General features: G+C 33.0%; 1 protein-coding gene across 1 annotated transcript; it reads left to right on the forward strand.

Annotated features, from left to right (window-relative positions):
* The first annotated feature begins 14,598 nt into the window (after window positions 1–14,598).
* On the forward strand, window positions 14,599–20,904 carry LOC131032919 (transcription factor DIVARICATA-like). Its single transcript, XM_057964022.2, has 2 exons — window positions 14,599–15,709; window positions 20,696–20,904. The coding sequence occupies exons 1-2, from the start codon at window positions 15,385–15,387 to the stop codon at window positions 20,902–20,904; spliced, it is 534 nt and encodes a 177-aa protein (XP_057820005.2). The 5' UTR covers window positions 14,599–15,384.
* The last annotated feature ends 4,092 nt before the right edge of the window (window positions 20,905–24,996 follow it).

Here is a 24,996-nt window from a genome sequence, read left to right on the forward strand (position 1 = left end):
CCAAATATTCTAAAATATATAAGAGTAGGAATATGATTGAACCATAGTTCATAAGGGGTCTTATCAGTTTCACCTTTGATGTGAACTTTGTTGAAAGTATAAACTGTTGTATTTACTGCTTCTCTCCAGTACATATGAGGTAGATTTGCTTCCATTGTCATGGTTCTTGTTGCATCCAGTATAGTTATGTTCCTCCTTTCCACAACTCTATTCTACTGGGGTGTTTGGGGTGTTGATAGTTGTCTTTTGATTCCATTCTCTTCACAGTATGCATTGAATTCCCTAGATGTGAATTCTCCTCCTTGATTAGATCTCAAACATTTGATTTTCTTGTCAATTTCATTCTCTATCATTGCCTTGTATATCTTGAATCTCCCAAAAGCTTATGATTTCTCCCTAAGAAAAGTAACCCAACACATTCTAGAATAATCAACAATTATTAGCATAAAGTATCTATCACCTTGATGACTTCTTGTTCTTGCTAGACCACATAAATCAATATGAATTAAATCAAGAATATTATTGGATTTCTCAGAAATGCTCTTAAATGTTGTTCTAACTTGCTTTCCCATTTGACATTCCTTACATACCGGATTATGAGGTTTCACAATCTTATGTAAATCCCTTATTGCCTTGGTTGAACTGACCTTTACAATGCAATCAAAATTCACATGACAAAGTCTTTTATACCATAACCAACTTTCATCAATTTGAGCAATCAAACATGTCTTATTGTTGGTATTCAAATGAAAGATATTACCTTTAGTCTGATTATCGGTTGCAATCTCCAATCCAGTTCGGTTTATAATTTTGCATTTTTCATTCTTGAATTGTAATTGAAATCCTTTTTCCACTAACTGACCAACACTCAAAAGATTATGCTTTAAACCTTCAACATAATAAACAATGTCAGTATTGTGATTACCATCCAAAGATATAGTGCCTCTTCCTTTGACCAAACAAGCTTTCTCATCTCCAAATCTTACATGACCTCCATGATGTTCCTGTAATGATAAAAAATTTCTTTTATCACCAGTCATATGATGTGAGCATCCACTATCAATGATCCATTCATCCTTTTCTTCAATTTTCGTTGCTAATGCCTGCTCTACCAGTTTGGCAACATGTGTCAATTGATCTTCTTTTATTTTAACAAATGCCCATCCACTATCTGTTGGATCTTCATCAGAATCATCTATAACACCTTCATCTGCATAGTAACATGACTTATCTCTGTTTTTCTTATATTTGTATCTCTGATATTTAGGGTTAGGCTTATATGTTCTCTTTGCCTCATCTCTTAGTCTTGAATGTCTATCAGGACACCTAGACACTATATGACCAACTTTATTGGAATTAAAACATTTGAAAGGTGATTTACCTTCATACTTACTTCCTGTTGGACCTTTAGGCATCTTCCTTTCAAACAGTGCTTCAAGTTCTTCAAGCTCTTCATTTTCTCTTCTGATATCTTCAAGTTCTTTTGCGTAAAGTGATTTCCAATCAGATTTGTCAGATGATGATGATGATGATTCTCTGAACGCTATATCAGTCTTGATTGTAGCAACAAGACCAAATTCTTCAATCTCAAATGTTGAAGGTTTTCCAACCAATGTATCTCTAGATACTGATGTATTAGGCATTGTTCTCAACTCACTAATAGTTGTCACTTTCATTTTGTAAGCCAGTGGAAAAGATCTTAAAACATTAGAAACAATTTCATCTTCACTTAAATATCCTCCACAACATTGTATTCCTAAAACAATTTCATTAACTCTTTCCATAAATGCAGAAATTCTTTCATCCTCTTCCATTTTTAAATTTTCATACCTGACCCGGTAACATTCAAGTTTTGCAATTTTGACAGTTGAATCTCCTTCATTCAATGTTTCCAGTTTATCCCAAATAGATCTTGTTGTAGATCTATCTGATAATCCCATGATTTGCTGATCTGATAATGCGCTTAGAAGTGTTTCTCTTGCTTTGCAATCATTCTCCAAGTATTTAGCCAAGGTTGGTGGATTAGGTTTATTCTGATTAGGAGCAACATAGCCATTTTTTGTAACATCCCATATCTCTCTTCCAATGCAGTTCAGATGTGTCTCCATTCTGATCTTCCATATACCATAGTTAGTTCCATCAAGTTTGGGACTGTCCTTCCTGAAGATGTTTGTTGCCATAGGATCTCCTCAAGTTGTTAGGCTTCTAAAAAAGAGGACTAGACTCTAATACCAATTGTTAGGAACCAAGAAGGACAACTGAGAAGGGGGGGGGTGAATCAGTTGTCAATAAATTGCAACCCAAAATAAATTACTCCAAATTAAAACTCAGTGTTGGTAAAATAGATTAATAGTTATAGTAATACCGGTACAACTTAATGCATGAAAAAAAAGCAAAACAACATCCACAACACATGACACAAAGATTTTGACGTGGAAACCCTATAAGGGGAAAAACCACGGTGGGAAACCTTACCCATAATCAGATGATACTACTTCAGATAGTATGTGAATAGAATAATGGGGTCTACACATGCAAAAAGGCCAACCACCTAGAGCTCACTACTATATCACAAAATTAGGAGTCTCACTAACTGCATAGTTGGATGGTTAAGTCCAATAATCAATGTACTACTTCAATTTAGCATATTCAATGCTCACTTTAGTACCAGTTTAAGCTCTGTGCATGAGGACTAAACACCTTCATGATCTTTAACATTCTTTCCTTCAACCTTCAGGTGATATCTACATGATTCGTATAAGGATCTTCTTGTTTTCTCTCTTCCCAATAATCTCAACACATACACACACCTCTTCCAAATAAGATCTTACAATTATTTATACAAAACCTAAGACCTAACCATTAGAACGGCTCCCAAAAGATATTACATTTAAATCAATTACAAAATAAGTCTTGGTGCAATACAATATGTCGGCCTCAATACATTTACATATTATTCAATCAATAAATCATTTCCAAAATGTGTCATGCTGATCTAGAACATGTTTTCTTATGCCGGTTCATAACCTGGACCTATCTACCGGTTAAGGCAAATATGTGAACCCGATCAGTCCAATATGCAAAACATTGAATGCAAACATCCAATCTATGTCTTCAACATAACCAAATGATCTCCAGATGATAACAAGTCATCATCAACTTCCTGAGCTACCAGTGAAACATATACCAGTAATTGTGCATAAGCCAATATCCATGCCGGGACCACAATGTGTCGGTTCATCAACAAACCAATATAACCAGAGTGCCAAATCAACAATGTAGACCTCTAGAAAGATAAGTGTTGACATCAATGACAAAACTAATGCAACACATGATGAAGTCATCTATAATACCAACATTATGTGCTTCTCTAAGTGGGAGAAATGAAGAGGCAACAGGTGTCTCTTGATTTTTGATAATTTATTACATTTAATGTAATGTTTATTTTACAAGTATAGGTGTCCATGTTGGAGGGAAGGTATTGGAAGCTACATCAATGTATTTTTGAGTTTTATGGAGGCATTCTAAGGGTTATGGTCATGAGTAATAAACATTCTTGTTTGGGAACCTTTATTGGCAATTTTAGAGCTCTTGTCATTCTATAAATTTAGCCTTTGGGTGTAGATTTTATGTGTAATAGAGTGGAAAATAGTTGAATGTATATTTATCTATAGGAATGGAGGAATGGGAGACATAATGAGGTTGTTCACATGTGCACAGGTGTTTTTATGCTAGAGGCAAAGAGGAAAATGGAAGTGATTGTATTGCAAGCACTTTTATTGTTGTTAATACAAGCTTGTCCTCTCTTCTTGTGGAGTTTTATCTAGCAAGGGTTTCTCCACATTAATCTAGTGTTATGTGTCAATGATATGTTGCTGATTTATGTCTTATTGTTGTTATCTTATGCTGGTGTTAATCATTATTTATTGTTTATATAAGTTCACATAAGATATGTTTATTAAGCATGGTTAATAGACTGGTTTTTGACATCATAAAGAAGGATCAGATCATGGGTTTTCCACAATTAAGGCAACTTATCAGATTTGCATATGAGTTTCATATTTTTATGTTCCTGCTATCCAAACCTTGAATCTCATCATTTGATTATTTTATTGGATAGATATTGATCTACATAATCTTTGGTACTGGACCTATTTATTTCCTAACATCTAAAACAAGAGAACTATGGAGCTAGGCATGCTATAGATCAAACATGTTTGTGGGTGGAACACAAGTGTCAAAACTAGTCTCAGGAATCTTCAAATTGCCTTCCCTCCAAATTTAAGGTTAATCTACCAAGACTGTGGCACTAGGTGCCATAGACCAAGGGCAATAGGATGCTAAGTGCCATAGACTGATCCTTTTTTTCTAAATTTTCTTTGGCAACTTTTGTCTCTATCTATCATGTGATCTTATACCTATAAATTGAGTGTAGAACATTTATTTGAACTTGCAAAGGCTCAATGAGGAGGAAAATTGTGTTGGGTTGTATAGGGGCTTGCTTAAGTCAAACCCCAGATAGGTGTTAACTTCCACAACTATGATTGATTAGTAAAGAGAGCTTAGCCTTAGTTGGGTAGAGGCTAAATATGAAATGAAATGCTGAATTGAAATGATTATACCTTTGGTTTATAATCCAATTCTCTTTAGTTAAGTCCTACAAGTGTTGATGCAATAACATGCTAAATTATAACAAAATCCATCATAAAACATACTTGAATATAACTTCTAGCTTGATGCTCCTTGTACTCAAATGTTATCCTGAATTGGAATGATAGAATTGCTAGATTATGAAAGGTAAAATATAATCAAATAAATTAGAGATGATGCCTTATATAGGGTTCTTAAGTTATTTTTTCATTTAGGTCAACTTCCAATGGTCATATACAAAAATCGAGACTAGATTCTGCAATGTCAAGGTTGCCACCTTAATCTTTTGAAATTTTAAAGAAAAAGTGTTGATAATTGGAGCGATTTGATTGTGACTTGATAAAATAGGCCCCACTTTTATGTGAAGAAATATATAATGGCTCATGATATTGGATTTGATCCTAAGTTTTATATTGCAAACAATTAAATGTGGAATAATATGCCTTGAAATTTAAAATAGGATAGAACCCAAATAAGATGCTTGGATACTAGCATAGGAGAGGACACACCAAAGCAAGGGCCCAAAAAGGAGTGTGAAATTGTAGGGGGTTACAATATATGACATTCCATTTATCCCCCACTTTTACGGGAGTATGAACTTACACTCATACTCACGATAAAGTAGACATGAAGAGAGAGAATTTGAGAGCAAGACAACCTAAAGATAGGATGATAATAAGTTTGAGGGATGTGTTAGAATTACATTATGTGTTGTCATTGATGTCAAATCCTATGTTCTGGATTAAGTTTGGATGTGGTATGTTGAGAAAAAGTCTTTGATTAAGGCATGTTGTAAATTTGGAGGTTTCCTGGTTTTACCTGATGGTTTTCAGAAAATTTTATTCAGTGCTATCTTTGGGCCCAGACTGGTTCGAAGCTCGAGGTTTTGGACCAGATATTGAAGTTGTGTAACATAACATGTGGATGTGTTTTTGGTTTTGACTTTGGTTATGTATTAAACATGTTGATATGTTCAATAAGGAATAGTGTAATATGATCTACTTCTCATTCCTTCCCACCACCAGTTGGTTTAGCGAAAACCAATTTTAGATCTCTTTCTTAGCCAACATTGAGAGTTATATTTTTCCAAAGACAATATATATGTAGGAGTATAGTTTTATGAGATTTCATATGACTTTTTGTGTTGAAGACATGTGATATTGAAAGAATCTAGTTGTTGTGTGGAGATAGTATTGCAGATTATTACTAGAAGCAACTCCGAAAGTTCAGACTACATTTTTGTGGTGGATTCTCTTTATATTTCTTTCTTCTTCAATATTAAGCCTTTCATGGAAGTAAACCCATCGTCAATGAGCCTTTAAGGGTAGTAAGCTCACCTGCAGTGAGCACCTTGGCAATGAGCCATCCTTTGTAAAAATCACCTTAATCGGTGTCACCTTAACTGGTGTTTATATATTGATAATTATCATTCTTTGTGGTTTTTCCCTTCTTGAGTTTTCTATGTAAATTATGGTGTTTCTAGTGTCTTATCCATTTCGTGCATGTGCTTTCATGTTTTGTTAATTCTATTTATTATTCTGGAACTATGAATTAAGGTTAAACAAAAAATTTACGGTCAATTGATTCACCCCCCCTCTTAGTTGCCTAGATATTCAATAGGATGCACAAGCCCCCAATCATAAAATTCTAACAATTCATGCAAAAACCTTCAAATATACACAAAGGAAACAACATTTTTACAAAAGCAAAAAAAAGGCTCCAAGTCAACTAGTTGAAGAGACCTTAATGTTAAAATGTCTCAATTGCAAATATCATTCTTCGCATGTTATTGCAAGAGCACAAGTGGACTTATTGAAAGAACAAGGATATACGCCAATTGATGAGAGGAGAGGGCATACATTTCATTGGCCAACAAGTTGTGTTATGTTGGGTAATTCATGTAGTGCAATAAAACGATCACACTAGCAAGCCACTCTATACTAGGGAATCAATGTTTGAGGAGGCACAACAATAATAATTACACTAGGAAGCCACACTATACTAGATGACCAACATTTCAGAAAATTAAAACAATATAACTGAAAATTGAGTAGGCATGGATAACAAGAATCACACTAGCAAGCCACACTATACTGGGTGACCAAAACAAAGGTCTAGATATTGATGACCATGCCTCAAGGGCCACTATGTAACATGGCACTCACTTCAGGGACATATCAATGAATTAATACAAGAAAAAAGGAGGCATCATATTCCCACCCTTAAGATGTCAAAATATTTTCATGTCGATATATTAAGGAATATAGAGATCCACATCAAGGATAAAACACCTTCCACACCAAGGAGATATCCTTAACAAAATGCATGCATTCAAAGCTAGCGAGAAAGTCCTTTAAAGGAATAAATTCAAAGACATGATGTTGGAAGGGATTAACATGGATGAGAGTGGATTAGAAGAGATTGGATTGGGATGAGTTGGATTGGATGGTTGGATGAGATGGCAGATTGTTTTATTAGAGCTTAGATTTTGGAATTTAGTCAACTAAATTTGAGACACAATGATTAGAGTGGATGAAAAATAGAGGTGGTTTTGGAAGTGGATTAAGATATCTAGTTGATGTAGGATTAGAAATAAAGGTTGATTAGATTTGGGAGTAATTTTGATTATGAATTTAGATTAAAATATTAAGGATGGATGGACAATTGATTGAGATGTATATGAAGTTGCATTTACATTAGATTAGGAGAAATGTTTGGTGAAGAGAAGGTATGAGGATAAACGATGTTAATATTGAACTTGATTATGAGTTAGTATTTGGAAGAAGGAACTTTAGGATTGATTTTGGGTGATTATGGAGATTAGAATGATGAGATGATGGATGAAAGATCAATTAAAAAATAATTATTTTGATTTGGAGGAGGGGTTCAAAATAAGGATAATAGATTAGAAATGGATTAAATATTTAGAAGAATTGGACTTAAGGATGAAAGTGAATTTGGATTTAAGAAGGGATGGGTTTCATTAGGATGTAGATGAGTGGACAAGGAAGATCCATCACAATGAAAAATAATTAATCTATGAATGTGTTGGTATATTAAAGCATTAATTTATAAATGTGTTATGGATATGGTGATTTTCTCATCTATGTTCTCATCCATAGGGTGATACCACTAAATTGGAAGGATGCAAGGAAATTTAGGTTTTGGGAAGGTTATATATTTTGTCTTTGGATGGAGGTTAGATTGGAGATATTTGGGTGATTTGAATGGATGTGGGATTAGATTAGAGAGATAAATAAGGCATTTAGAGGGGAAAAAAATAGGTAGTTGATTTTGGATGAATATTTATTTTCTTGAATAAGGGATGGATTTGAAAGAACACTAAACAAAAAAATTTAATTGAGGAGGATGTGGAGTGATAGGTATGCACTAGTTTTGCACAATAAGAGATCCCCAAGAATTGCACAATGCTAAATTAATCAAGTGGATGTATCAGCTAGTGTGGGACCACAATAGAATTAACTACTAATATAATCTACCAATGTCAGGGATATCTAGGGAGTGTCATGTTTCATGAGATCCCTTACCAAGGAAGGCTTAAGATTTCACTCAAAGTTGACTCTTTCACAACACACAGAGGTACATTGTAACTTCAAGGGGTGATCTACTTCCCTTACACCACACGAAGAGATAATTGAAAGATATTAAGCTAGGATGAACAAGGTTGATAGGGAGTCCTTGAATACCTTAATATTACATGAGGAAAAATATATAGATGAAGGGGAAAAATGTAAAAAAATTGGGAGGAGATGATAGTACAATCTCCACCTTCACTTCCCCAAGATATAAAGTTCTTGGGGGATGACTCAAGATTGACAAGATTCCTCATCTAAGAAGGGTGTATTTCGATTCACCTTCTACTCTTTATACTTTGTTAGAACACACGAATAATGGCCCAAGTGTTTTTAGTCATCCAAGAATGCATGAAGTGTAACAGGAGAGAAAACACATGTTGGGCTCCTTGGGATAAAAATAAAATAAAATAGAGTAGGTGATGTTTGATCTCAAGACCACACAAAGGCACAAGAGGAGAGAATACACACCACTCACCCATATACATGGAAAATAGTGTTCATTAAAATTTAGAAATGAAACAAATAAAGTGCTAAAATAGAAAAAAGGTTTAAAATAAATGATTATACTTGAAATTTGTAAGTGTTGGTTGATAGGTTGAAAGTGTTGTTTTTAAATTTGCATAAAAAAGGATAAGAGTTAGTAATTTTAATACAAATAGAAAGAAAGCTACAAAATATAATGTTGAAAATGAAAAAAACAAGAAAAGTACAAATTGGCAAGGAGAATTAAAATAAAAATATCAAAAAATAAAGAATAAAAGGTTTGATCATGGAAGTATTAAAACTATTGTAGAAGTGTTGAAGTATAGAAATAACTAAACTACAAACCTATGCTAAATTGTAGAGGTGTTGATTCATGGTGCAAAAGCATCAAATTGTTTGGAAATGATGCATGCAAGAAAAATATGATACTATTGCAAAACAGAGAATTAAAAATGATGGATGATGATTAAAAAGGATAAATTTCTTTCACAATGGGCACCATAAATTTATAAAGCATACAATAGTGAGAAACCAAGACAAAAAGGATGAAAGCACATAATGAAACAAACCTTTAGATTCACCTAGGATGTATGAAAATTTATAAAAATTCAAAAAACAATGGGGATTAGAAGATCATGCGTGCACACATAAAGTCAAAATATAAACAATGGATAAAAATCATAAAGATTCAATGAGACAATGTAACTATCTACCTTTTTCTTTTCTTTTCTACTCTATTTGAGCAAAAATGAAGTGCACCTAATGCTTCACTTAACGTTCTCTTTGTGATATGTGATAGATGGTGGAATGCAATTACTTAATAGACTTGTAGTATGATGTTGGGATTAGGATGGAAGATCAAGAAAGTGATAGAATAAGGATAGCATAAAATTGGATGATTAGAAAATAGAACAACATGTAGTTAGGATACAAAAAGAAGAACAAATTAGAAGAGAGACCTGAAATTTATAGATTTTCCATGGGGAAAATCAATGCCAAGATGTATTGTGTAATGGATACCTAGGATTTGAATGATATGAAGGCATGGATTGAAGTCTTACAAGTGTCACAGGGGAAACATGAGAATGATAGGTATCCTAGGTGTAAGAACCAAGTGTAATAACATATGTGTGAGGACACCATGTACAAGGAATAGAATGGCTTGTGAATGAGAAACACGCATAAATTGGAAAGCGTATGGTGGTTACATAATAACATGTGTAAGAGGTAGAGTGGATATTAAGTGAACTTTGCATGCTCACACATGTGAGGACATAAGGGGGATAGGAACACTTGTCAAGTGATTGAAAGTTTGGATTTTGATCCATGTAGGTGGATTTAATGGTTAGGATTAAATAGACAAGGATTGAGGGTATTGTGGATTAAATAGCAGTGAAGACTAATTAGATTAAATCAATTAATTATGTTGGTATTAATTAAGTGATTTAGTTGGAGGATTTGGAGGATAAGGTTAAACTTAACTAGATATAAATTTTTCCAATAAGGGTGAGGGGTAAGTTAAAGGATGAACTAATTAATTATATAATACTTATTAATTTAATTAATGGTTAGGATAGAATGAAGTCAATTGTGGTTAAGTATGAATAATTTTAGGTATTTACAAATCCATCTTGGTATATCTTGGTAAATGGGCCATTTTGATGCTATAGATAGATTTCCTAAATTGACAAGCCAAGGAAGAGCCTTATTAAAAATCCCGTTGTTGTTCTATGTATATCTCCTCCTTAAGATCTTCATGAAAAAAAAATCTTAATGTTCATTTGATGAACCTTCAATTGATGACCTACAAGAATAGTGAACATGCATTGGATAGAGTTCATCTTTATAATGGGTGCAAAAAGAACTTAGCAAGCTAGTGATATTGGAACTTATCAATTGACTCATTTGCTTAATTTTATCTAATATATCCAATTACATTGAACTAATTTTCTTCCCTACTAGATCCAAAGTGTGGTTCTTTATCAAAGAACTATACTCCTAAATAACTACATCCCACTCAAGTATTCTAGATGACTAATGGAAATATATAGATATGAAGCATAGGAGGAAAAAATATAAGGTGATGCCTATATTGTGATCAAGTCCACTTGGCATTTGAAAGATATTTGACCTAATCATTTGTATACCATATTTTTTTATCCCACAATGGACCAAATATAGGAGAGTCAAGAGGAGATTTTCATCCTTAGAATGATGATTGGGTGAGATGAATGGTGATCTATATCACCACTCTTGTCATCTAAAGAAGGTGAAGAAGAATTCTCACTAACACAGATTTCCTAAAGCGGATTTGCCTCAATAACTATTTTATATCCCTAGTGTGTCTTTGGTGATTAAAGAAAGAGAATTGTCAAGAGTTGGACTTGAAGAAATCTCCTCAAAGTGAAGAGTTTTTTCAATGAAAAACTCATGACTAATTAGATGAAGGATCCAAATACCATTTTTTAGTAAAACTTTAAGGAAATGCCCATAATTTTATTTTATTTTTATAAATTTTTGGTGAATCGTAGCTTTTTTTTAATGGTAAACCTTTCTTTATTTTTCAAAAGATGTTAACTTTCTTAGTGAAATTATTCTCATTATTAAGTATTTTTATAAAAGCCTAGAAAACCATAGCAAATACTAGCTAAGAAATTTGATTACCTTGATGAATCATTCCCTTAAATTTACGTAGTTGGTTGGTGCAAGCCACTCATATATTCTTTTGCTTGTTTATAATTGATGAAGGGCTACGTCACCCAAACTCAAACATAGGAAAATGGAAGAAAGAAAATAACCCACTTTCTATTTCTTCAATAAAATGAAATTACATATTCAAAAATTACAATGATACAATCACGTGCTTAACTTATTACAAAGAAAATCAACTCTGTAAGAAAACTCTATAATTCAAAGCCACAATCAACACTAATGAAGTTGTCCTCTATAACCTCGGTTCCCCTCTTTATTTGGCATCAACAATCACCTTAGAAAGTTCTAGAAAGTTTAACCATTTATTTTCCTACCTAGGAAGAATTTTTATAATTCGAAAGTTGAATTTTGGTATCACAACTTTTGGGATCCATAGCTTTTGATTCAAAGATCGGATTTGCTTTTGTAATATATCATTGGAAAGCCCACAAAGAGATTTACAAAATAAAAACATTTGAAGATCATTTTGGCCTATTTTTTTTTTTATCTTTTTAAAGGCTTCTAAGATCTTCAAAATTGTGTTTGAAACTATATATAAGGAATATAGATTGCATTGTTAGAACTACAAAAGTTAAAACTACACACCTATACTATAATGAAAATATAAATAAATTTAACCTATCATCCTAACCTCCCTTGACATCCCTAAAATAGAAAAGCAATACTAAATAAAATCAACGGTTAAAAGAGAAATTAATTTGATGTGAAAGAAGTTTAGTGTGAGAGAGTAGGATACCTATGATTGTGTTAGAATTGACAAGGGTAGGCATAAGATATGGATATCCATCAAAATATAAATGATGAGGAATTTTAGGATTTTGATTAAGGGGAATTTTTTTAATGAGATGAGTGTAAAAAATAATTAGGAAGATGCCCAAGAAATATTAGTTTGTAATGATCCTCACAATGAGAAATGATCTCCTAACAGATATCCATCATTATAAGTTTAATTACAAACCTTATTTATTTAACTGCAACAATCCTTCAGATATAAAAGTTGTCCATACATACATACATACAGTTCTGGTCTAGTCTTTCTTCTCAGAGAGTTTGGAAGGAACTCAACAAAGTATACACAAAATAAAACATGGTTCTGATCTAGTCTTTTCTCCTCAGAGAGTTTGGAAGGAACTCAACAAAGTATACACACAAAATAAAACATGAAGACACAAGATATGCCAAAATAATTGTCATCCCAAAGTTGGCTGTGGGACAGTTTATCCAGAAATTAGAAATGGGGAGAATGTTAGTTGACAGCTCAGATAATTAACTAACGATCTGTCTGCACAGAGTAATGGTAAACTTGTATTCAAAATGGGAGTCTAGTTAAGGTTCGTGAGCTGTTTGACAAAATGCCTCAAAGAACTGTGGCCCCTGAATGTCGAAGTGGCCTGTTCCAAAATGGGTTTGTTGAAAAGGCTTTAGAAACTTTTAATCAAAAGCAAGTAGCATCCTGTCTGCCTGTGCTCAAATTAGCTTGCGAAGAGGATACGAATGCCCATCAAAACATGATCGAGAATGGATTTCTATACAGAGGAATTCATGCATGAAATCTCTCTTGAATGGTTTTAAATTGTGCTAATTTGGAGTCATTTTGTCAAACAATTACCATGGCAATGTTCAAGATGTTCATATTCCTTGCAAGATTCACCAAGCATTACCTGTCACGCCCTGCTATAGGTGTATGGACATGCAAATTTGTATGACATTTTTTAACATTCCCCAGATGTTCCATAATGGTTTGCTTATGTTGCAAATAAATACTACTTGGGCTTCATTTTATATGAACTTTAGCTCCATCGTTTATTGCAGAACTAGGTCTAATTTACAGTAGATTGGGCTATCATATTCTTACTCTTTTAGGCATCATTTTCTCGCAGGTAAAGTACCAATTTGTTGTTGAACAGGGTGCCATATCTTCTTCTTGCTTGGGCTTTACATTTGTTTGAAATAGGGATTTTAAATAATATAGTTGGGAGGGGTGTTTGGAATTCTGTTTGAGCCAGCATTTTTTGTGCTGAACGTGAATTTACAAGTGTTAGGAGCTTGCTGTTTTATTTCTTTGCGTATTTACCCAATTTTTATATAATATTTGTTAGTATTTTGTCAATGAAATTGAAAGCCTTTAGAATGTTTTCTCTGGACATTTTAATTTTTCTCTACTAGAAATAGTGGGGAATGTAAAGTCCATGCATAAATAGATGTGTACAGTCCATGTATTGGATAACCATTAATAGATGATGATTTTTTCTGTGTAATCAGTTATGATCAACCACTTAATTAGCTGTGTAATGTATGTTTATGTTATTTACTTTCTGCTGTTTTGTGTGGATTATATGTTTTTCTACTTGTTTAAATTAATAGATATAGTTTTTATTCAGTTATATTTGACATAACATTGATTGCATTTTATTTTAAAAACATTTCCACAAACAAATGTTTAGCATATGAATGGTTTTCTGAAAAAAATTCAAATTAGATTTAAATGGCTTCTTTATACCGTTTGGTTATCAAGGAAACGATCTGAGCCTACTAACTCTATCATTGAAAAATTTTGTAGGCTGGGTTTCTATTACATAAGCCATACCCTTTATAAACTGAGGTAGTATTCTGGGTGTATAAGATTTTTTTTTTTTGAATGCGGAGCTGTAGGGTAGTATAGTGTTTCCTACATATTGTGAAGACCTAGGGAGAATACCATACAACATGGAATAGACACCCACAAAAATCAAATCAATCCTTAGATATGCAAAACTGTCAAAACCGTAAAGGGATATTAGAACCCCTGGTCCTTATTTCAGATGCGAAAATCCTATAAGATTCTCTGATGAGGAGGGATAAAACAACTTGATAGGAAAATTAGCACTCATGGTTCGTGTCATTATTATTTGTTTTTGAAATCTAGTGTTTTGCAGTTTTCATGATTGATGAGGTTGGATTCTGTTGAGCTGACAGGGCTACTCTGATTCTTATTCCCCTTGTCCAATTAGGGTCCATTATGTGGATTGCAAAGAGACGAGTCATTCATTGTTCTTTTCACTACTCTTCACGGATTCTACCAACTGGCTCATCATGACAAAGCCAAAAATCCAATCTATTTATAGGGATAGTTTAGATTGCTCAATTATTTCATCCAGTGCATTCAATGCAAACAGCTTCTCCTACCCCTGAGCCTAAATTGCAAAACCCCAAGGCACACCATTTTCTTTATATCCAATCCCTCTAAAAGCATCAATTTTTCTATTAATCCAGTTGAATTGATCCTTAGTTTGCCTCCAAGTTTATTATTTGTTAGGGCATTTGTGGAAATTGGGTACCGTCTATGAGTCATCTTTTAATAGCTTTGCTACTGATCATATATTTATACTTGAATTTATTTTTGGTTCTGTTTTTTTGGAAACAGAGTCTCTCATTTATTTCATTTTGAGCCCTGAGACCACTCTTAACTGTAGTTTTCTTGTGACTTTCATCCACATCGTTTACTTGGATGTTAAATACATCCTATTTGGTTCGCAGTTCTCTGATGCATCTCCACACTGGTTTGGGTTTCTAGCATTTAGTTAATCTAAATTGAACTCCTAATCTCGCATTTGCTCCTAGAATATTACAAATAATCTGATACATACACTTTTTCTTGGGTTGTATTCCATCTCAGAGCACTCCAGATCATTTACATGCACTGGGTGCTTTGACACCCTATCCTAAAATTGTATTGAGTCTTATTTTTCAAGATTATATGCATTTACCTAAGAATTTACTGAGTAATTTTCATTGTAGAGCACTTGGATAGGTTGGGTTTTGGCCCTTGGGTCCATCAAGAGTTAAAGTTCTTGATTACTATTACTGTTAGTGAAAAGTTGGTAGACATATCAGGTTGGAGAGCAATATATTGTCCCTCTAAATTCTGCCTGAATTCGTTTGCCCCAAGGCTTGAATTAGTAGTATGGCCAGTAATCAAGGTTCTTCGTCTGGGAGAAATGTTGCATCTAACTGGACAGCCCAGCAAAATAAATTGTTTGAAAAGGCCATAGCTGTTTATGACAAAGACACTCCTGACCGTTGGCAAAATGTGGCTGCCATGGTTGATGGAAAATCTCGAGAGGAAGTCAAAAGGCATTATGAGGTTTTAATAGAGGATTTAAATTGCATTGAGGCAGACAATGTGCCTTTCCCTAAGTACAAATCTTCAGCTTCTAACAAAGGAGAGGGCTCAGGAGGCATTTGGGAGAAAAAGAGAACAGGCATATCTAAAAACTCGTTTCTTTTATGTTTACTTTTTCAGTTATTAATATCATCTATATATATAGGTAGAGCTCTAAAGTACTCATAATCCCTGGTAAAAAACTAATGATGTTCACAGTTTTTCTCATTTGTTTCCAAAGTATGGCATCTGCTTTCCTGTTACAGAGTGCCTTACATAAAACATTATCTCACAAAGTCAGCTTGATGAGTGGGTTCAGCCCTGCTAGTAGGGCCTAGGCTAGCTTTGAGTAAAATATAAAAATTTGATTTGAGGGCAGTTCTTACTATTTGAGGGTTCCCTTTCTGAGAAGTTTTGAAAGGAGGGTACTGTTGTTGTGCATATTCAAGAGTCCTTTTTTAACAACTCTTCTGATCTACATTTATATAAGTCATCCTTACGTGTCTCTTCAGTCTATCTTCTTGAAGTGGCTAGAGGCTATATTAGCAGAAGATGAAAATGCTCCAACTACCCTTTCACTTTTCTGGATCGCTGCAAGAATAGTTTGTGGAAAGTTTTCTATTCTTCAAAAGCATCTCTTTAATTAGGGCTGAAAAACCATGGCAGAGAAAAGTAATAGGTTATCTCTACAAACATCCTCTACACACAAGTTTAAGTGACTAGCCATGTTTAAGAATTTAACTCATATTCTCCTAATGAATATTGTTTGTTATTCTCTTCGAGTATATTGACCCTATAAATATTTTGCAGGCAATTAAGCGCATGAAGCTACAATGAGGCCTTTGAACTTTGAAGTGATGTTCAATTATCACGACTCGTATATATATTTAATCTCTGCAAGGCAGCAGCAGTAGAAAAAGCAGTAGTAAAGTTGCAGAATGTTGATAGTAACAAATATAAGCATGGTATAGAAAAAACTGAGAGAACCTTCAATACAAGAAGTGTGTTTGCTTATGTTGAAAATGGGTAAATAGCTTTAACCCAGCAACAATTTAGCCCATTTCTAATAATTATTATATTGTAAGAAATAATATAATTTTTTTTCTTGTTCTTGGAAGTGGTTGATTTCATTTTATCATAGAAATTGTTCTAATTTGTGAATTCACAGTTCATCTTTTGCATGCACTAAAGAAATCACAGTTTGGATATTTCAGTCAATTTTGAAACATCTGGACTGTGATTTCTTTAGTGCAAGCTTTAGTGATCAACATTGTCAAAGGAGGGGGTATTTTTATTGTTGGAGAAATTAAGCTGAAACATAAAGGTCATAGCCTAATCTAGAGATATTTATCTTCCTTAAGATATGTTCATCATTATAATAACCCTCAAGATGCAAGCTAATTGATCTTAAATTCTGTCAACCCTTGAGATGCAAGCTAATTGATTTTAAATTCTGTCAAACTTCAAGAAGAGGTGTTCCCAAGACTATAACCATATGAATTATATATGGCAATTGTGCATCTAATTTTAAATAACCTTGATTTAGAGATGAAGCCTTTTCTCATGGTCAATTTCTATTAGGTCAATTAAAAGGGAGGTTTTGGGCTCAATGGTGTACATAATGCATGGGAATATGAATGTTAAATATGAATACCCAAGATGACCACTTGGAAATTAAATTTGGTTGTGTTAAATTATATTGCCAAATCTATTTGACATGTAGATTGTTAGATATCATTGAGATGGACACACTTTATCTAGTCTCAATCATTTGTCATAAAGCTCCAAAAGCTTAGCCCATATAAGAGAGTAGAGTTCTTCAGAAAATGAAATAGTCAAATCCTTAAATTTAGATGTGCTGAAAATGAAGTTAAAAAATTATTTTTCTAAATGTATTAGAGCTACATATTCTTTAAGATAAAATTTATTGGCGACATCAAATTAAAGTATAATTCAATAAAAGAACAACTAAATATGCATATGAAAATACCATCCGATCCTTCTACTTTTTTAAATAATATATATCTTATGCTTCTTATGTTTGAAGTGTTTGAGACCATATATCTTGTTTCCTTTTTATTCACCCAATGTTCATAGAGACGATAAACAAATACTAAAAATATGTACATTTCTTTATATGTCTTTTAGTGAGACATCAAATTATAATATATGTCAACACACACTCTAACAACAAATAATCATATTTGCTTGAGGACCCTTTTGTAATTTCTCTTGGTCATTTATGTATATCTTAAAAAGTGTAAGATGAAGTGAGCAACAATAAACCATCTTCTTCATTAAATATTGAAGGTTCAAACAATCTCATATTCTTAGTATTCAATAGTGAGTACATTTTCATGAAGGAGGAAAATCAAGATAAAATGAATTGTCGTCTCCTCCTTCCAAAATCTAAAATGAACAATATATTAAGGAATTGACCTTCCTTCCTTGCTATTGAAGTCTTATCTTTCCTAGATGCAACACACTAGGTCTCTAACTAGAAACTTATTCTCAAACCAATGTTGATCATAGATCATTTTGTAGCTAGATTATGACTCCTTCAACTTCTCCTAAACACATATATCAACTTGCCAAAATCCTCTTAATGAACTTTTCCACTATGTGGACTTTTGAATACAATTTTTTTTTAATCTATATAATAATTTCTGGGAAACCAAAATGAACCAATGCATGAGTAAAACCAACTCAATTGCATCACTTCCCTTAAAATTCTTTTAACATGGAATGAACACACACATATTGTAAGACAATCCACTACCAAAAGATGGTCATTCCATCTTGGTATTCCTCCAAAGAAAATACATCAAGAAGCTATCCCATGGCTAAGAAGGTACTATAACAATTATCACATTCCCAACTTTCTATTATTGTTTTTCTTATACTGCACAATTTGTACTCACAAACAAACTTTAAGGAATCAATTTTCATATACAACCAATGAATGAACCTTCAACTATTTATTAATTTCTTAGAAACTCTAAAATCATTGAAAATATCAAAAGTTAAGGATGTCCGTTTTCAACAATCCATAATTTTGGAAGTGTTAAACTTTCATTTAGAATGCAAATCTTCTTTCTTTAGGAAGACATAACATTCTACCTTTGTAAAACTATCCTTCTTAGAGAAAGTAGTCTAGGTTTAGTTGAAAATATTTTTTACCCTTTATAGATTGCTTGTAAATATCCTCAAATTCTTAATATTTCCTATACTTCTTCATATAGATCTTTTTGGTAAAGGAACCATCCAATTGAGAAAGAGTGTTAACTATTGAAAATAGAGGTGGCCTTGGCAACATATCCACCAATTTATTGTTCACACTACCTTTGTATTTGATAATCAAGTGGAATTGTTACAAGGAATTCATTCTCTTGTAATGATTGGTCTTCTATCATTTGGTTTGAGCTTGAAAATATTGGATGTGCAAATAATATCTTTGTACAACTATTTTTTATTAAGGGAAAGGTAGGTTTTGAAGGTTCCTCAAAACCCTATTACATTAAAACATAAAATAGAAAATGCTTTGGAAGAGCACAATAAAATATTCCAATAGTGAAACCCTAGGAGAGAAAATATAACACCAAAAAATGAATAGACACAAATCAAAGAGATTAGAGGTGGTTTAGGGCATAAGTTGCTTCCAACTCTTGCACATAAAATTCCTATTGAACCTTCTCAAACTAGAAAATATATTGAAAAGGAAAGTTTATTGGACTTTGTTGGGCCAGTGAGGGACAAAGAACTAGAATGGCATGTCAAGAATTATATCAAAAATTCGACTACATGGAATATAGTGAAAACATAATTCCTATTGAAGTTTTGGGTACCAAAAGTCTCCATAGAGAGTGTCACAAAGATGCATAACTTAACTCATGGATCATTATCTGTTAAAGAGTATGATAAGAGATTCAAGGAAGCATGCAAAAAGTTAGAAGAGCCTATAACAGAGAAGCAAAAAATAGAGTGGTTTATTCCATATTAGATTGAGATATAAGAAATAACTTAGATGTTAGAGATTTATAGAAATATATAGACTTGATCTAGATTGCCTACTAGATAGAGGTCCGAACATTGAGGAAACATGTGAAAGACAGGAACACATAATTGTTGAAGAGGCTACAAGAACAAGTGAAGAAATTAACTATATAAAACGAATAAGGGCAACAAAACCTTAGAGAATCTAGTTCACATATTGCAATAGAGAAGGTGTCATGCCCAAACTTTTGGGCACGGACGGGATAATTTTTTTTTAAATTCACTACCTAAAACATTAATTTTGCTATCATGAAATGCACAAACAAGTTTGTCATAACTATGTGTGAGTCAATTCTAACCACTAACTCAATTAAGTGATATTAATTTAAAATTAAATGCGAAATACTAAAGGAAATTAATTTATTATCTCATCAAATTTAGTCAATTAATTGGCGTAGATAAAATTAATCTCCAATAACCAATAATTGTTTCTTTTATTGGAACTAAATAAATTAGTCCTAGTACTTAGTTCATAAATGTCAATATTTTATTTTAACAATAATTAAAATATGATTAAACTAAATCGACTAAAGGGTCAATTAAATTCATAACGAAAATCGTCCTATATGGTTTAATCTCCAAAATCTATATCAGATTAAACTACAAAAATAATAATAAAATATTAAACATCATTTTTAAATATACCCTTATGTTTATCAAAAACATATATTTTCCCATATGTTTATTATAAACATATATATAGATTAAAACACTTAATAAAATATTTAATCTAAAATTGGCACTATCCCTTCATATTTTATATCTCTCTCTCTCTCTCTCTCTCTCTCTCTCTCTCTCTCTCTCTCTCTCTCTCTCTCTCTCTCTCTCTCTCTCTATATATATATATATATATATATACGAAAAAATATATATACATATAAATATACATTTATAAATAAATATGTTTTCACTTCATTATAAGTTATCCATGCAAACCCTAACTTTATTATTATATATGACTAAACCCTTTTAATATTTTTCATTTCGTACTTCATACTATGATTTTTTGAACACCCTAACCCAAACTGGGTTAGGGTTTCGAAATTCTTTATTGTTGCAGGGGCCGAACAAATCAGGGTGGCGGAGGGCGGCCGAGTTATTTTTTTTTTTGAGAGGGAGGGAGGCGGCGGCAGCCATGGAGGGGGGCTCCCCGCAGGGGCGGCCACTGCCGAGCCTACGGGTCGTGACCCACAAAGGCACCCTAGGCCGCCACTGTGGGGCGCGGCCCGCAGCCCCGACAACGCCGTCGCTATGGGGCGTCGCCCATAGTGGTGGCCGAAGCCTCCCACTATGGGTTCGGTCCACAGTGGCGGCTGCGGCCGCCACTGGGGGGTCCGTCGCCCACTGTGTTGGGGGGGGGAGCCCTTCCCATGGGTAAAATTTTTATTTTATTTTATTTTATTTTTTGTAAATATTAAATTTATTTATTATATATATAGTTTAATATATATATATATATATATATATATATATATATATATATATATATATATATATATATATATATATATATATATATTGCATTTGAAACTCAGGCTAACTCTACTGTGCAGAAATATAGTTATTATATTTTTTTATGACTATAATAATCTGATTTAATCCAATGTATTTTTTTTTCTTTTAAATTAAATACCATATATCTGAGATAGCCTAATTAACTCTAGGTTTAATTTCTGCAAATAAATAAAAATCAAAGATAAATAAATATGAACAATGACTATATAAATATGTTATATATATTTTTTTTAAAAAAATAGATAGACCATTTAATTCTAGATTTTAATTTCTGCAAACAAGTAAAATGACAGAATTTAATCAACTTATACAACAACTATTTTTAGACTAGAAAATATGGAAATACAACTTAGGGATAATCATATTTTTTTATTTTTTTAGATTTGTTTTCTGCAAATAAATGAAAATGATAGAATACAATAAACTTTACAGCAACTATATAAATGTTATATTATTTAAATTTAACTTTAGAGATAAGCATAGGAAATACATCGATTCTTTTATTTTCAGAACTAACATGCAAAATAAGTTTTTATTTTATTTTATTTTTTCAACTAACATGCATAATACTAATAGTAACTATAGGGAACTTAATTCCAGTAATACATATTTTCTTTTGCAATAATAATCTAATAGAATCATTTCATTTATGCAATAATAAATTAACAAAAATAATGCATTTATTTAAGGCATTTTTAGAATACAATATAGATATTACTACAAGAGGGAGAAATACCCAAACTAATCCCTCATTTCTATTAAATGAGGACTTCTATTAAAATAGATACAATTTTCTTTTCAAAGTAATTACAATCCCTTTTACATTGCTGCACTTTAAAATATAAAATGTTTCATTCCCAAATCTTTTCTGCGAACAATAATTTCAGCAATCTTCTACTTGTCTTTTTTCTTTTCTTCCAAACACCTGCAATTAAATCATTGGCTATGACTATGGAGTGCTCACCTCCCAGCCTAGGCTAACTAGTAGCCACCCTCGAGCTTGGAGAACCAAGCCCTAGACAGGATACACACATGCAAACACAACAAGCAGGGGAAAATAGTCACAACAACATTTTCCCAACCAAGGCTACACTGCACCACAAAATGTGATGATTTTACATGGGTGGTAGTGGACCAAATACCCTGAGGAGACTGCAAGTATGGTAAAACACAAAGCCACCTCATGGCAAACAATGATATATCATAAGTATAACAACCCCACATCCTTATGCCCCCCAAGGCATTCATGCCTTATTTCCCTCCTTATGACCCCCAAAATGCATAAACAAGCCATGCAGAAAGGGTCACATAAATATCCCTTGAGATCACTCTCATAGCGAGAGCCTCTCACTCGAGGGTTGTCATACTTCTACCACCCACAAGAACATCCTCTCTCCCAAGATTAGGAGGTCTTGGTTACTCCCAAAACACAAAATGCATACGAGAAAACAAAGACATAATGCATAATAATTTTCACAAACTAAAATGCAAGAGAACAACTTTTTTCACACAAACAATCTTTCCAAAATAACATGCAACCTAAAAGAAAACAATACAAAGGGAATTTTAACCAACCTTCAACTACCCAAAAGTATGCTAGTCTAGTTGAGGATGAGCAGCCCAATTCCACAATCCTTGTTTCTCTACACTTAGCCAAATTCCTATACCAATTCTTTTCTTTACAAAATTCTTTGTCTCCAAAAATGGAGAGTGGGTGATTACCCGCAAAATCTCACATTCTTGCCTAAGAAGACCTCAGTGAGAGTTCTCATAGGTTTCTAAAATTGAAAAAGGAAAAGTCTGAAAAAGATCAAAAAGGATCTCTCATCAAAAAGGAAAGTTAACTAACCTAGATGATGCCTTCTAAATTCAATTTTCGCACATCTTAGAAAACTCACTTTTTAGGGTGACTAAACAGCCACATGGGAGTTGTCACATGCCTAAACTTACTCCTAACCCTTAAGTATACCTTATGGGCTTTAGGAAACACCTTTAAACTACCCCTATGGGTCCATTTAACCCCTTTTAAAACCATGTGAAGTTAATATTCGGGTCAAACCTAAGTTGACCAGCCCAAAGATTCTCTACCCAAGGAAAATATAGAACCACATTAAATTAATTGAAAAAAACTATGGTTAAAACAACTCCCTCCAAGAGACAATTCAAAAATCAAGACATAAATCAACACATGTGTCAAGTAACACAATAAAAATACTTTTACAAAATTACACATGAAATTTTGTCTCTTGTTGGATTTACACAATTTAGTAAATTCAATTTAACACACATGCCACATTCACTTTCACAAATAAAATATGATACAAATGAGGTGTTGTCTCTCCAAATAGACAAACCCTGGTTTTACGAATGTACATAGGTCTAGGTTTGGTTCTCCATAATGTTTCCATGGTCACATGGTTAATTTTCCTGCGCATCTCAATTACACATTAGTACTTCCAAATAACCTCATATAATATAAAACACATGAATAAGAATACACATCAAACACTCTGCATACAATATACATTTAAACAAATCAATACATCTTACATCCAAATAATCCACATAAGCAATTATCATAATCCCCATAATTTTAATCCATACGTAAAACATACATCCTATTTCTATCATCATAGTGAAGTCCTGCAAATCCAATAATGACATATATCATCTCAAATTTATCCTATTCTGGAATCATATAGAGTTATATATCATAACGCATATAAAGAAGCATCAACATACATCAATGTTATCCAAATCATGGAATCTTATAAGTTCTAAATCCATAATGCATAAAAATGTACACCTCAAGGTGAAATGATTCCATAACCTGGTTCAATTACTTTTTTCACCAATCTATCTGTCTAACATAGCCCATCCTATTGAATTATAGTATTTATTAGTAGGGTCAAACTTGGTCAAATAAGTTAATCAAAGCTTCATTGGTGAGGGCCTTACAGAAGGACACATACAAAATGATTGTCCTAACGATAGAGAAAAGATGACACTTGATACCACCATGGTAATCAAGAAAAATACAATTTATTGGACCAATTGCCAAGATTGGAACTTACACCTCACTAAGTACTACCCTAGACATAGACCTTCAATCTAGAATGGAGGAACCAAATGTTGTTCGAATCATAGTTGCAATCATGAGGACAAAGATAATGTAGGAAATTGGATCCTTGAATGGAAGAATAACTAGAATTTTTATGCTGCACAGGGTAACCAAGGCTATCAGGATGATAGATATTTCAATTATAGAGGCCAAGGTAGAGGATGAGGAAATAGGAGAATAAACAATGCTACGTGTTTCAATTGTAGAAAACTTGGGCACTATGCCCTGGAATGTTGGGCCAAAAAGAGGCTTAAGTGCACATTTTGTGGAGACAAAGATCACACTATTTTTAATTGTGAAAAATCTAAATATTTCTATAGAGATATAGAGAAATCTTCTCGAAGAGATGAACTACAAAGGGGAGCTAGAGTAATTTGGAGAGTGTCACCTCAAGCAATTAGAAGTTGCCTTAGGATGGATGTATGGACCTCCAACACATCACAAGAAGACAATTCTAGAGAAGAACTAGTAGTAAAGAGGAAAAAGAAAAGTACAAATAAGAAGAAATAAAATGCTATAACTAGATGAGATACAAATATTATAAAAGACAAAAATAAATCAGTAGTAGAAGAGGGCTTTAAAGAATTATACAACTTGGTAGAGGAAGGAGAAGAGGAAGGAGAAGAAGCTGCCTTATTTAAACTAGATAAAGGAGAACATGATAAGGTGGCAAAAGAATCAAAGAAGATGATCAAGCAATAATTGTAGGAGGAAGTATCATTCTT

The sequence above is a fragment of the Cryptomeria japonica genome, chromosome 4 (assembly GCF_030272615.1).
Source record: "Cryptomeria japonica chromosome 4, Sugi_1.0, whole genome shotgun sequence".
NCBI lineage: Eukaryota > Viridiplantae > Streptophyta > Pinopsida > Cupressales > Cupressaceae > Cryptomeria > Cryptomeria japonica.

Bases quoted from the DNA above. Each gene is read 5' to 3' on its own strand.
- LOC131032919 (XM_057964022.2), top strand. From the start codon at position 15,385: ATGGCCAGTAATCAAGGTTCTTCGTCTGGGAGAAATGTTGCATCTAAC. The intron at 15,710-20,695 runs GTTTACTTTTTC...TTATTGTTGCAG, and splicing joins TAAAAACTCGTTTCTTTTAT to GGGCCGAACAAATCAGGGTG.